Source organism: Phoca vitulina, unplaced genomic scaffold, assembly GCF_004348235.1.
Source record: "Phoca vitulina isolate PV1807 unplaced genomic scaffold, GSC_HSeal_1.0 scaffold22, whole genome shotgun sequence".
In the NCBI taxonomy this organism is placed as follows: domain Eukaryota; kingdom Metazoa; phylum Chordata; class Mammalia; order Carnivora; family Phocidae; genus Phoca; species Phoca vitulina.
In genome coordinates this window covers 13,105,833-13,121,481 of record NW_022589725.1, presented here as the reverse complement: position 1 = coordinate 13,121,481, position 15,649 = coordinate 13,105,833, and the positions used below count along the sequence as shown (strand labels likewise).

The window sequence follows — 15,649 nt, the reverse complement described above, 5'->3', positions numbered from 1 at the left end:
ACATAAGTTCCCTAAGCCTTTCATTATGGGTAAAAATGATCAACAGGAGTACATACATCTGAATATGGCTGGGATATAACCCTTAATATCTGTCTAGCTTTATCGCCAATATTCCTATAAATGAACCCCCCCCTCCATTTTAAAAAGACCACTCTGCAGAGCCCCTTGCATATATTTTCCATGTTCCTTCATCCTCATCCATCATTTTTACATCTGTTCTCATACAGACATCCTTTTCATTTTTCTGAAGAGGGCTTTGGTCCAACTGCACTTCCTCCACAAAGCCTTCCTTCTAAATAGCTCGGGTAGTGCTAGTCTAAAAGAAATACAATGCAAGCCACATGTGTATTTTATTTTATTTTTTTTATTATTATTATTTTTTTAAAGATTTTATTTATTTGACAGAGACACAGAGAGAGAGGGAGCACAAGCAGGGAGACTGGGAGAGGGAGAAGCAGGCTTCCCCGCTGAGCAGGGAGCCCGACGCGGGGCTCGATCCCAGGACCCTGGGATCATGACCTGAGCCGAAGGCAGACGCCTAACGACTGAGCCACCCAGGCGCCCCACACATGTGTATTTTAATTTAAATGTTCTAGTAACCACATTAAAAAAGTGAAAAGAAACAAATTTCAATATATTTAACAAAAACGTATCCCAAATCTTACCATTTCAACATGTAAATATAAAAAATTACTAATAAGCAATTTTATATATACATTTTTTGTACTAAGCCTTTGAAATTGAGTATATTTTATCCTCACAGCATATGTCAATTTGCACTACCCACATTTCAAATGCTCAGTAGCCCCATGTGGCCCATGTCTGCTACCCTGGACCATGTATGTAGGTCCTAGGGTGTCAGTCACCTCAGACTACTGATACACTGCATATGATTCTTAGAAATTGTTTTAAGTATGTATCATCTCTTCATCAACATTAGTGGTTACTAAACTTCATGATCAACAGTCACCTGGATTTTTAAATATACAGTTTCCTAGGTCCCACCTAGAACTGCTGAATCAGAATCTTGAGATTGGAGCTAGAGAGCAATTCTTAGATACTTCCTAGATTGATACTCCAGGTCTAGGAACTACCAAACCGTATTGTAAACTCTTGTAACCTTGCCTTAAGTCCTAAGCACGTGATACAGACACAAGCAAGCAAGTCTTGGATACAGACCATCCTCAAAATCTGGCTATGTAGCTATGCAGCTTTGGGAAAAGCACTTAAATGTTTCTGAATTTACACTTGCCTTGAAGAACTGTTGTAATGTAAATACCACAGTTAGAACAGGGGCCAATTCAAATTAGACAATAAATGGAAACTGTTACTAATAGAGACTCCCACAGTCCACATTTAATTCAATCCACAGCTCTTAGCCTTGCTATTAGAACTCAATACACTCTGACTGGGAAGCAGGCTGACTGGAAGTTTTCTCTTTTTGCTTCAACTATCAGATCTTTATCATCTGCTAGAGTATCTGGGAGATCTTTCTACCTTCCAGGGACTAACCCATCAATCTAGCCTGTTTTCTACTAAATCACTATTTCCCAACTGCCAGTTTTTGGCAAAAAGCTACTGGTTTATGAAACTTTCCTCCTTAAAATCTATAAACTTACAAAGCTGATTTGTGATAGACCAGGCAGGTGACTTAAACCCTAATTTAATGTGATGAACACAACTATTCTGTCTTAATAAATAGGTGGGAGAAATTAAAAACTTTAAATACAGTTTATGAATGAACTTCATCTATACTTATAACCATCTATATAATTACAGTAAAATATACAGTACAGTTAGGAAAAGACTGAGCTGAAAAAAGTCTTTTCAACTCCCAGCCCCCACTCAAAATGCAGAGATGGTATTTTCTAGGTGACCACCAATTTAATCTCCCTTTCCAAGTTCACCTCCCATGTATGGTCACTTGACATCTTCCACATGAAACATTTCTCACTTGTTTCTTCCTCTTTTCTTATCTTGTGCATTCTAAATCACACTCCCCCCTTCTCCACTCCCACCCACACCTATCCAAATCCTCCTTCTATTCAGGGCCTGAAAACAGCTCCTGGGACCTTTTCCTAACCACCAGCTTCTTCTGAACTGTGAAACCTACTGTTTGTGCCTTTTATATGACTCTAGATAACCTATCACTTTATCATACCCCTTTCCATGTAAGTATCATCCTACAGTTACACAGAAGTTCTGCCTCCAAAGTGTTATTTCTATATATAATTTTTTATTTGATCCTCATATCAACTCTGAGAAAGACAGGGAAAGCAAGATTATCTCATTTGCACAGATGAGCAAACATCTTACATAGTTAAAAGGACTACCAAGGTTAATTACTTTTAGAGTATGGATTAGAATCCACATGTTCTGATATCCAGCCTACTTCTCTTTCTACGTGTGATAAGACAGAAATACTTAAACTTTCACTTCCCATAAGGTGTGCCATGACACCATAGCAAATTCATGGGGGCTTTGTGAAATTTTTAATTTTTGAGGGAAAAATCGATCAATACCCAGTATCTGCCAGATACAGAGTATACTACCAGCTTGAGATAGTTCATAGTTTCAACATTAGATTGCACTACATTCCTTTTGATGACGTATTTTTGTGAAGCTGGGTTTTTAGCTGCTGCTGTGATAAAAAGCAAATACTGTACAGAAATCAATGTTGAAAAGGAAATGAAGCTATTGGTGTCCAACTTATTCCAACATTTGAGAAACTGTGCAGTGATTGACAGGTGTATGTACATATCCCAATACTAATCAATTATGGTTATATAAGAATAAAATGACATCTTTCTTTCAATCTATGTATATAACATTTTAAATGGCACCCAAGCTAAAATAAACACTCTGTTATTTGGACTTAGCTACTTAAAGGTTACTGAAACAATATGGGTGGCTATCAATTGAGGAAGTCTGGGAACCTCTGCTTCTCAGTGTCAAATATATAAAAGTTCCCACGGCAAGGAACTATATGCTAAGTTCCTGGCATCTGATATTGCACAGTACAGTTAAAACTAACTTACGAGTTGCATATTGGTAGCCTATTGGCCAAACCTGGCCTGTAGAGCATTTTTAAAAACTCTTGAGCCAACATTTAATAATCAGGGTAATTTATATATAAATATAAATTTCTACTTTCTTTTTGCAAAGAGTATCCAGTTACACTAGACTTCACTACTGCAGAGCAATTCTCAGCCGGCGCTGGAGCACATGCTGCAGTACCCATCACTCACATCCTCCAATCTGGGCACGTACATCAGACTAGCTGCACGGATGGTATCTGCCTGCTATTTAAAGGCCTGCATTTCTGACTCCTTATCCTTACACAGAAGAAGTAACAACTTCTTGAAAACAAAAGGATGGACTGTAACTAAAAATCTAGGAAATCAGTATTAGGCAAGACCTGGAAGAGAGAAGATTGAACCTTTACTCCCTTCCTCTATCAAAATCTAGCTGTATGACTTGAGTCAAATCACTTATCTTGCTTCAGTTTCCTGATCTGTCAAAAAAAGAGAACCTCTTGTAACAATTTCATAGGATACAATACAGGTGTTAAAGCACTCCAAAAACCCTTTCAAATGCTACTTTTAAAAAGGTATTTTTAAAAAATTTTTAAGTACTATTACTTAAAAAAATCTAAATTCCAAATATCTCTGAAATTATAATCTCTCTCTTCTTATACTCACCTTGAGAATTTTAACAACAACTTTTTCATTATTTGTGATGTTGATAGCTTCAAATACTTCACTGTATTTACCCCGGCCTAATTTTCGAACCAGCTGGTAGTCATCTTGATTACTGTAAACAGAAAGACTCAAAGTCACAATGATTTTAAAAATTCAAACTATAGGGCACTAATTAACTTTAAAAAACTACTACCAGGAGGAGTAAAAGAAATGAAAGGTACTTCAAATAATCTCTGTACTTTAAAAATTGGGCCATTAATTAAAAATGTGTGTTCCAAGTCCTAGAATTACAAAAATTTAAGCCTTTCAATTATTCTTTCAAATACCAAATTGTTTATATTTCTACTGGCATACCATACATACCTAGCTTTTATTAGGGTTTGTTGTGTTTGTGTCCAATAACAAACAGCTTTCCCTTAGAGAATAATTTTTATATATTCCTGTCCTCTCATGCCTGGCCCAGCAGAAAGTCAATACGTATTGCAAGAATATTTCAATTCAGGCGCACTTTGGAAGCAGCTGATTTTTAATGGGCCTTTTTGCAGATAACTGGCTTTCAACATATAGGCTTGACCTCCCACTTGCCCTCCAAGGCAAACCCTGAGAACAGTCCATGTAGTGGAGTTTGCAAATCACACCACAGATCATGAACCATAATAAGGTGTCCCTTCCTCACTTTTACCCATATTCCAGGACTACTAGCATCATCAGAGGTAAAAAATAAGGGAAATGTCAACATTTTCTCCCTGCCTCTGAATACAACTTAGATGACTTTGCTTTAAAGAATGACAAACATGGTCCTTTTCATAAGGTCTAAATTCTATTTACTCCTGCTGGAGACACTGAAAATCCAAATAACAAATTAGCCATCCATTTTCCTCAAGCAGCTAAAAAGAAAGTGAATGAACAGATAAGGCAAAAGGTACTAAGGACAATGGACAATGTATTAAGGCAGGTCAAGGGGAAGGAAGCTCTTAGTTCTGGTTGAATTCTGTGGGGTGGGCACAGGTAACAAATGCAAGCAAGCAAATAGCACCATGCCAAAAACTCAAAAGGGTTGTTGAGTGTTATTTAAGCACAGCTAAGTGCAAAGCACTCAATTTGAAGAGAGTGGTTGAGATTTCCTTAGCAAAACACAGGTATTCCTAGAGTCCAAAGCCTGTGATATGAGGGGAATTGTTAGAATATCAATTATGACATTTATTGATACCACTGGTTCTTGATGGTATCTTTGAAGCACACTGTACCTCTCTGTGCAGAGGCAATGCACTTACTGTTAAAAATCCTGGTCCCATCAGGCTGACAATACATCCTTATGCCAATTTTGGGAGACTACCTTTAACCACTTGCAGGTTATGTACACGTGAACAGACATAAAATATAGCATATGGGAGCTGTAGCTTTATGTGTTTTCAAATGCTTTCTTTGTATTTCATGTCAAAAGGCTTTTATCACAATAAGTATGACCTGATCAATTAACTGCATACATGCTGGGACAACAGATGCAAACATCCAAAAGAGACTGCACAGAGAATGAGGGGCAAACACAGCTGTTCAGGTAAACTGCAACTGTTCAAAATGGAATTTGGGTTGAATTCCCTGTTACAAATAGCTAGCCTCATGATAAGGGCAAATGCTGACAAGGGTTTAATTTTGCTTCTATCATACAGAGGATGTCTTTGTGGAGATCTGTTTCATCCTTCAGTATCATCATGGGACAACATTCTCTGACCGCAAAAACATTTTATGTAAGAATTTGGTGTTTTTAAAGTCTCTCAAGTATTAATTCTCACCTAACTGTGAAGCCCTTAGCTGAGATGAGCTGAGAGGTAACTCTTTGTTAGCAGCCTTTTATCCAGAATATATAAGTCCAAGGAAAGAATAAGAGACGGAAATAATTTTTACATGGTAAACCCATCAAAACTCTTAATTTGCCAAAGCAATACCTTGCTTCTCCACTGCAGAAGTAAACACAAATCAGGTTTCAATCTTGAAGTTTATAAATGCACAGTCAGGAAGGATTCCTGATACAAATTACTCAACAAATCCACAAGAGTCAGCCCTTTGAGTGAGGACAGTGAAGTAAAAGGAAACAATTACCCCCACTCCACCACGTGTGACTCATAATCCCAGTACTCTCGGGGTCTGTGTGTATTAACATCTGTGTAAACTCTGGCCCTGCTTGGCACGGGTCCCGACATGTCAGACAGGTTGGCGAACGAAGGTGGACTTGATGTTTGGAGATCTGGTGGTCACTGTGTTCAGAAGCAGCTGGGGGTAAGACCTTGTTTCAGACCTGTTTTCTTTAAACTGCGAACACAAAGTGCATAAAGGCCAAGGAATTATTTTTTAAAAGCATATGAGAAGAAAAAAAATCATCTTACAATAATGGCCTCAAATATACCTCTGGCTCTTCTACCTGTTAACCAATGACTAGGTCCCAAATGTGTTAACCACAGTGTTTCCTATAACTTGGAAAGAAAATAATAATAAACCCAAGAAACTTACTTAAAATTAAATTGGCCCTAATTGTACTCTGCAAAGTAGCTTGTTACGTCCCTATCTAAAGTCTGGACGTTCTTTATAAGATAGCCTGGAAGGGAAAAATGGCATCAAGGAGAGACCCATCAACATTACTACCATTTACACAATCTACGGAAATTACTGGCAAGAACAGCTTTCTATAGCTCAAGTAGGAGTGTTAAAAGGCTCTAGAATAGTGGCAAAGCCAGGAGTACAAACCGTCAGGCTGACTCTAATGGTTGATGAAACCAGGAAGGGAATAAAGACTTGTTCTCATACATTAAAGTTCACTGTCTTTTTATATTGATCCAAATCACTTGGGGAACCTTGCATAATAATCAGCAGATCCTTAATTACCATTTGAAAGACAATTTCATTAAATTTAAAAACAAATAATTTCCTCTTGATTTGTTTAATACAGGAGTAAGCTTAATAAAAACTGGTAGAAGACAGTAATGCATATTGCATTACCTAATGCAAAATTTGACATAGAAGGAAAAGTGGTGAATTTTATTTAGAAACATGCTTTCTACCAAATCAGTAAACTAAATCTACCTAATTGGTAAACTGTGATGTCTTCCTGACCATTCCAATCTATTTATCTCCTTTCAACGATTCCTATAGCATTTGCTGATTCCCTTTACTCTGCATTTAATTAAAAATGTATTGCGTCTTCAGATTTCATAACCTGAGAACACATCACCTATGCAGTTTTCTGGCCCAGACTGTGTAACCTCAACTTAATTACAAGGAAACACTGGACAAACAGAAAACGAGGAAGCTTCTATAAAAAAAGGGGGGGGAATACACTGTACTCAAAAATGTCAGTATTATAAAACATAAAAAAGGAAGGCAGGACAGAAGAGACATGACTATACACACTGTCCTATTCCTAGGCTGTATCCTGTACTGGAGCGGGGTAAAGGATAGCAGCAGCAGCACTACCACACCCACTGCCCTGCGGCAGACAGCCTCTCCTCTGCTGTCCTGCCTGCTGCTACTTTGCAGTGCATTCAGTCAACTTCTACCTCCTTTAGGGGCGCCTGGGGGGCTCAGGGGGTTGAGCGGCTGCCTTCGGCTCAGGTCATGGTCCCGCCATCCTGGGATCGAGCCCCGTGTGGGGAATCCCTGCTCAGCGGGGAGCGTGCTTCTCCCTCCCCCTCTGCCGCCCCCACCGGCTGGTGCATGAGCACGCATGCGCTCTCGCAAATAAAATCTTTAAAAAGAACAAAACAAAAAAAACCTTCTATTGCCTTTGAAAACCAAAACCAAAACACAAAACACCACACACACCCACACACAAATACTATCAGATCAAATGACAGAACATTTAGATGGCAGATTAGGTGTACACAAGAGTACACTCACAAGCAAATGGGGTAAAATATAAAATATTAAAAATAGTAGGGGTGCCTGGGTGGCTCAGTCGGTTAAGCATCTGCCCTCTGCTCAGGTCATGATTTCAGGGATCCTGGGACTGAGCCCCATTGGGCTCCCTGCTCAGTGGGGAGTCTGCTGCTCCCTCTCCCCCGTCCCTCCTCCACCCCAGTTCCTGCTGTCTGTCTCAAATGAATTAATAAAATCTTTAAAAAAATTATAATAGGTAAATCTGAGTAAAGGGGATACAGATGTTCTTTGTACCACTCTCATTTTTGCTGAAACATTCATAAAAACTGTGGTAAAACATAAAATTTACCAATTTAACCATATTTTCTTTAAATAAATACAAAAATTAAAGGAGCTGTAACTCCCAGCCTTGGAGGGCCAAATCATGGGTGGATATGACATCATAAAATGAGACTTCATTTTTTCCTGGAAATCACCTGAGTCACATGGAAAACATTCCCCAACTCCTATTTACTAGTTTGTGTATCTATCAAGCTATCACCCAGCATTCCTCTGCTTTCTTAAGGCCTTGGCATTCTCTGCGAAGAGCAGAGCAAGACTACTAACTAATGAAACTCCTGAGATTCTCAAGTACTTGTTTGACCCTTGCAGCTTTGTGCCTCATCAGCTGGGACCTAATTTATAAACTGGTGGACTTGATTCCCCATTGGGAGGACTACTAGCAAGTTTTGCAGCACCTGAAGAGGTGCTTCACTTTACTAACATGCATACCAAACAATCTGTTTATAGTAAGAGAGTTGTTCACATGAATGTCAAATGGTTGGCCTTCATTACATAGGGAGAAGAAATGCGAGAGTTCTTTAACTGTACTTCAGTAATCTCAGATAAATAAAATGGTGCAAAGAGGGATGGGGGAGAGTGATAGGCTGGAGATAAAGGGGGATGCAAAAAGACAAGAAAGGGAAATTATCAAAGATAAACATTATTTTATTCAAAAATAGAATTTCACTTGCAACCTCTGTAAATGTGTATGTATATTTATATACAGCCTAACATGAAAGAAAGGGATGGTCTAGATTTCTCAATTATTGGCCGGTTCTTTCATATATTACTTCCTTTGTCCATCCCTTAAATACATGAGCATCTACTATGAAAAAATACTATGCTAGGTCTTGGGAATAAAAGGCAGAACAAACGTGAGACAAATAGGCCTTTAAGGTTTTATCTGCAGTTAAGGATAATGGAAACTCATTGAGGAGTTTTAAGCAGAAAAGTTCCCTCTGGCTGGGTGTGGGACAAGCAGAATAGATTGAGGGAGGAAGAAGGCTGTTAACAGTAGCATATGCAAGAGCGATGATGAAAGCCTGACCTACGGTGGTAGCAATGGAGATAAGTGCACAAATTTGAGGAACAAAATTTATGGTATAAAATCAATAGCTCCAGGTGGACTGGATAATGGGGTAAGAAGTGGGAGGTGACTTTCAGATTTCTGACTAGAGAGATTAAAAAAAAAAAAGTATTTATTTTAGAGAGCGCATGCACGCAAGAGTGAGCAAACACGAAAGCGGGGTGGGGGGGGTAGAGGGAGGAGAGAAGCAGACTGCCCCATGCAGGGCCCGATCCCACGACCCTGAGATCATGACCTGAACCAAAATCAAGAGTTGGACACTTAACCAACTGAGACACCCAGGTGCCTTGAGAAGGGCTTTTGATACCACTCATGGGGATAGAAAACTTCTGGAAGAGAGCTCATAGGTCAGGTTTTGGACTTAGGTTAAAATGGATGAGACATTAAAATGGACACTGAATAAGCAATTAGATATTGCAAGTCTGGAGCTAAAAGAGCCTCTCAGCTTTAAATGTCTAACCTTCCAGATCTATGAGGTAGACATTTCTTTCCTTCATCTACAAATAAGAAAAACCCTAAATAAGTTCAGTAGCTTGGCCATGAATATCCAGGAGAGATTTGGGATTCAAAGCCAAGGTGGCTGGCCTACAAGGTTCAAGTGTTTTCATTGCTATTGAACTTATCACTTTGTATCTCATATACAGCAGTCTTCAAATCTTAATTTCCTTATTTCCTTAAATTTAGCTCTCTGAGGTCAAGATCCATGTCTGATTTATCGTTTGCCTTTACAGTACCCAGTTCAAGGCTCTGCATCTTGCAGGGTGTTCACTAAATATTATTTGTTGATCAAATCAAGGTTTGTTTATTTTCAAAAAATGAAATGAAAATCAAGTTTGCCTCCAAAAGGTAGGGGCCCCTATTATGGCCATGTGGTACGCAGCTAGGAGAACCGGAAGACCAACTCAAGGGTTCTGGAGTAGGTGTCCCCTTTGCACACATGTTCTCTCCCAGCATTATAGCTTCCTCTGTTAAATAACAGGGCCACAGTTAAGATTTGTCTTTTTCTCCCCACAAGAGTTAAAACTAAGAGAATACTGGAGAAACCTTATTTTAGCAATTTTTATAAACAGCTTATTTAGAAATTAGGTAAAGTGTCTTGAGTCCTAGATATCCTGAAGGTCAATTTTCCTATCTAGTGTTTATAATACAAGCATACCTTAAGAAAATCTGACTTACAGAAAAAGTATTTACTTTCCCAATAATTTCCACTTTAAGTGACCTAACTTCATCCTTACTGCTCTCATGTAATTGCATAAAAGGAGGTTAATGATTTCATATGACTACCTCTACCTAAAAAGCCTTCAGACTTACTCTGAAGACATGGCTATATTTTGTTTCTTCAATGCTTAGCCTAACAGAAGCCAATTAATCAACTGAAAAATTTTGTCAATAAAATTTTCCCGACTAAAGTCAGACCCCACCTACAACCAAAGCCAGTTATACAGTTCTGTTTGACCTATTCTTTAATAAAATGCAAGGAAATGAAAACTCCATCTAACCGTAAGGTTAAAATGGATACTGCCAAAATCATATCAACATAAATGGAATATAGAACTAATTAATTTCAATAAAAACTCCTCTTGCCCTCCTCAACAAATCTCCCCCTCTAATCTCTTCTACTCTGTATTTCTGTTTTTCAATCTAGCAACTCAAAAGAAAATTAGAGGCTTAGTAAATGGTCCAATACCAGAAAACTGCATGTCTGATTAATCATTTGTGCCAATGTATTTTTATAGATGAATTACCTAGTGGAACCGGAAAAGATTATTCTCGAACTTTAAATTTAAAAAGTTAAGTCTGATTTCAAACGTTAATACAGTTATATTAGTTCTTTTAACCCCAATGTTTATTAGGGTCTCTATCTTAAAAAAAAAAAACAAACCCACAAAAACCCTCCCATCCCTAGATCAACCACAGTGAATGAACAACATCTCATAATCATCCAGACAGGGCAAAGATTTCTCAAGAATGAAGAATTTGCTTACATTGCACAGACTGCATGATTTAAGACTGCTTGTTCAGAGGAAAAGCAGTTGTATAAGGAAAACAACACCTTCTCAGCACTGCTGCAGAGAATGAATTCTTCCTAGCAATCAGGCAGCATAAACTGACAAGAGAAACAGGATTTATAGAACAAACTCAGAGAGGACGTATCTATACTTGCACCTTGTGAAAGCAAAGACAAATCACAGAAACTTGCCTTTTCCCCTTTCTTTCTCTTTTAAAAAAGATTTTTAAGTAATCTCTACACCCAATGTGGGGCTCGAACCCACAGCCCCGAGACCAAGACTCATGCTCCACAGACTGAGCCAGCCAGGTGCCCCACCTTTCCCCCTTTCAAAGTGGCACTGCCTAGAAGGCCAAATGAACACAAAAAAACAGTAGTTAATACTATCTGAATTACTTGTTTCATGTGTCCACAGTTGCCCTTAATCCCTCATTCTCTCTTCCTTTCAAATCAAAAGCAGAATGTTCACTCAGTAAGCATTTATTAAACAATTATTATGTACCAGGAAATGTGTGCCGATTGCCAGGAAGAGATTCTTTCTCTAGGCCCTGGAGAATAAAGAGAAACCATTTCTGCCCTTGACAAAGAAAACAGTCCATCACAATCTCAAGTGATCAGTGCCTGAAAGAATTAAGTCAGGGTGCTCTGCAGGCACTGAAGGGAATTTAAGTCACCCACCCACCATCATTCATTCAATAAATATTAATGGAGTACCCCAATGTTTGGGGAAAGCTGCCAGGAAAAAAATAACATCAAAGCTTAATTTTGAAGGATGCATAGGAACTATTCAGATGAAAAACAGTAAAACAAGAAATTGTAAAGCACAAGACTTTAAACAAGTTAAGAATTTTAAAGACCTGTAACATTATACCCTAAAATTACCAAAGGCAGGCACAACTCATCATCCCGTTAAGAAGCACATCAGATCAGCAAAACCCTTTTATATCGGATTTGGATAATACTAGTACACTCTACTCGACTGTTACTAATGTGTGCCTTAAAAAAAATTATTAACTCATAACCATTGCAATTTAGATCTCATTCTCTTCCTTTCTCCACTCATACAGACAAGTTCTACTACAGAGGTCACAAAGCAAAATGCCTAGAAAGGACAAAGAGCTAGGGGGTGTAGATCCATGAAAGTGTAACTGGAGCTTCTCAGTTTTCAAAGAAACCAAGATTTTAGCAGGTAATTTTCCTGTTTTCAGTAATGGTGGAGTAGGTTATTTGGGTCAATCTTTCCACTGAGAACAGCTACAGAACAGATTAAACACACATACACTCACTCTCACACACACATACACATTCTCATTTTCTCTGTCTTAAATAAAACAGATAAACAATTATAGCCTACAGCGAAGAAAATGAGAACCCAAAGAAGGAAGGAAGCAAGGAAGGAAGCCCAAAGGGTATTTGTTGATCCCTGAAAATTAGAATTCTGTCCTCACGGAAATCAAAGCACAGGGCCCTCACAAGGGGAGGAGCCTAAAAGGAGACCTTCATAATAAGCTGACTTCAGAGGGTTACCACCTTACGGTGAGAGTGAATGAAGTGGAAGAGCCAGGAAAGAATTACATCCCTATGGAGGGAGTATCAGATATGAAGCTTGTTTTAAGGTGGTCCCTGGACCTGTCATGTCCAGATAACTAACATGAATAAGCTCTGTGTGGAAAAAAAGTACCTTGTTATTATGGGCCTCAAATGATTCCTACAAATAATTTTTCAAATATAATACGCAACCTGTAATCAAAGATAACTAGGTACTGAAGGAAAAGACTACAAGACTGAGAACTGGCAGGAAAAAGAAAAGTCCTACAGAGACTTCTGATCTTATCAAACTCAAACTCCAAACCACCATGCTGACTGTGCTTATAGAAATGAGAGATAAGCTTTAACATATGCAGGTAGGGGCGCCTGGGTGGCTCAGTCGTTAAGCGTCTGCCTTCAGCTCAGGTCATGATCCCAGGGTCCTGGGATCGAGCCCCACATCGGACTCCCTGCTCTGTGGGAAGCCTGCTTCTCCCTCTCACACTCCCCCTGCTTGTATTCCCTCTCTCACTGTGTCTCTCTCTCTGTCAAATAAATAAATAAAATCTTAAAAAAAAAAAAATTAAAAAAAAAAAAAAGAACATATGCAGGTACAGGATACTCTAGATTTCAAAAAGTAAAAAGAACAAAATAGAACTTTTAAAAAGAAATTGTGAAATGGTTTGATATACTTTTGATCAGGACTACAAGAAAAGGAGAAAATGGGACAGGGCAAAGGCAATATTTGAAAGAGGTATAACAGCTGAAAATTTCCCAGAAGCAATGAAACACAACCACATTCCAGAAGCCAACAAATTCCAAAGAAGATAAATAAAAAGAAATCCACAACATAGAATAATAAAACAGCAGAAAAATCAAAGCAGAGAAGCTGAAAAGCAAGTAGAGAAGTCAGACTACATTCAAAGAAGCAACTCAGAACAGCTGATTTTCCAAAAGCAACAATGAAGCTTGAAGACAAAAGTTTAATACCTGCAGTGTGCTAAGGAAAAAATTTTGCCAAATTATAATTCTATATCCAGCAAATATCTCTAAATAAAGAAGATAAAGAACCATAATCCCATTTGGAAGGTTTGTGTTGAAAGAGAAAAAAAGAGCAAAATAAAAATGTATGGAAAAGTTCAAGCAAACATTGACCATTAATATTAGACTTTGGTAAATTATGGCTCCAATTTATATCATCTATGATGCTATCTACTTATAAAACAAAAATACCATGTATTTCAAAACTAGAAAGAGGGGGAAAATGGAATGATAAAAAGAACACCAAAAAGGGTAAGAAAAAAAGAAAAAACCCCAGAACATAAGAACATAATGGCTAATTATATTCAGTATCAATGAAATAAATTATCCAGGTAAAGATAAAGACTGTCAGACTAGATTAAAAAAAAAGATCCAAATGAACTAGAATAATCAAAACAGTTTTGAAAAAGAAAAATAAAGCTGGAGGAATCACACTAATTTTAAGTTATTTATTACAAAGCCACAGTTATTAAAACAGTGTGGTATTGGCAAAGGGATAAAACATAGATCAGTGGAACAGAATGGGGAATACAGAGACAGATCCTTAGAAACATGGCCTGATTTTTGACAATAGTACAAAGGCAGTTCAATGGAGAAAGGGTAATCTTTTCTGTAAAAGGTTTTGGAACATCTGCACATCCATATGCAAAATCATGTACTTCACCCTAAACCTCACACACCTAAAAAAGAAACAATTAGTAATGAATGAATGGTGGATCTAAATATAACATTTTCAAACCTTTAGAAGAAAATCTTGTGATCTGGGGACCTGGAATTAGGATTAGGCAGAGGTCGTAAAACATAATGCCAAAAGCATAATCCATAAAAATAAAAATTGATAAACTGGACTTCATCATAAAGTATTAATTAAAGTATTTCTTCTCGGGGCGCCTGGGTGGCTCAGTCGTTAAGCGTCTGCCTTCGGCTCAGGTCATGATCTCAGGGTCCTGGGATCGAGCCCCACATCAGGCTCCCTGCTCGGCGGGAAGCCTGCTTCTCCCTCTCCCACTCCCCCTGCTTGTGTTCCCTCTCTCGCTGTGCCTCTCTCTGTCAAATAAATGAATAAAATCTTTAAAAAAATAAAATAAAAAAAAAATAAAGTATTTCTTCTCTGTGAAAAACACTGTTAAGAGAATGAAAAATAAACCACAGATAGGGAAAATATATTTGTAAATCACATATATGATAAAAGACTTAAATGTGTAAGAAAGAACTCAACAATAAGAAAACCCAATTAATTAACAGGCAAGAGATCTGAACAGACACTTTGCAAAAGAAGATCTATGGATAAGCCTATGAAAAGATGCACAATATTGTTAGTCATTAGGGAAAGTCAAACTAAAATAAACATGATGGGATGCCTGGGTGGCTCAGTTGGTTAAGCATCTGTTTTCGGCTCAGGTCATGATCCCAGGGTGCTGGGATTGAGCCCGGGGCTCCTTGCTCAGCAGGGAGCCTGCTTCTCCCTCTGCCTGCCGCCCCCACTGCTTGTGTGTGTGTGTGTGTGTGCGCGCATGCGCACACGCTGGCTCTCATAAATAAAATCTTAAAATAAAAATGAGATACACTACAGATCTACTAAAATGGTTAAAAATTAAAAAATAAAAACTCAGAATACTGAGGATGCAGAGTAACAGAAACTCATTCCTGATGGGAATGCAACATGGTGTATATATAGCCATCTTGGAAAAGTTTGGCTGTTTCTTATAAAGTTAAACATACACTTACCAATCAAACCAGCATTCCCACTCTTAGGTATTTTTTTTCAAGTGAACTGAAAACCAATGTTCACACAAAAACCGATATGTGAATGTTGATAGCAGCTTTATTCGTAATTGCAAAAAAAAAATTGATACAACCAAGATGTACAACAGGTGAATGGATACACAAATGGTGGTACAAGCACACAATGGAAAACAAACAACTGATTTGAACAACATGGATCAATCTTAAATATATTTCTTTGAGTGAAGAAGACAGATCCAAAAAGCTACATACTGGGCTGCCCGGCTGGCTCAGTTGGTAAACCATATGACTCTTGATCTTGGGGTTTTAAGTTCAGCCCCACATTGGATGTAGAGATTTCTTAAAAAT

At 38.1% G+C, this 15,649-nt stretch overlaps 1 protein-coding gene across 1 annotated transcript in view; it reads right to left on the bottom strand.

The window, feature by feature from the left end:
- Positions 1 to 15,649, bottom strand: part of CSNK2A1 (casein kinase 2 alpha 1) — a 51,061-nt gene that overhangs the window by 17,263 nt on the left and 18,149 nt on the right. Inside the window, exons 2-3 of the mRNA XM_032419268.1 lie at positions 5,802 to 6,011; positions 3,702 to 3,813 (exon numbers count right to left, since the gene is read on the bottom strand). Coding sequence (XP_032275159.1) covers positions 3,702 to 3,813; positions 5,802 to 5,902 — 213 coding nt within the window. The 5' untranslated portion in view covers positions 5,903 to 6,011. The remainder of the gene's footprint in view (positions 1 to 3,701; positions 3,814 to 5,801; positions 6,012 to 15,649) is intronic.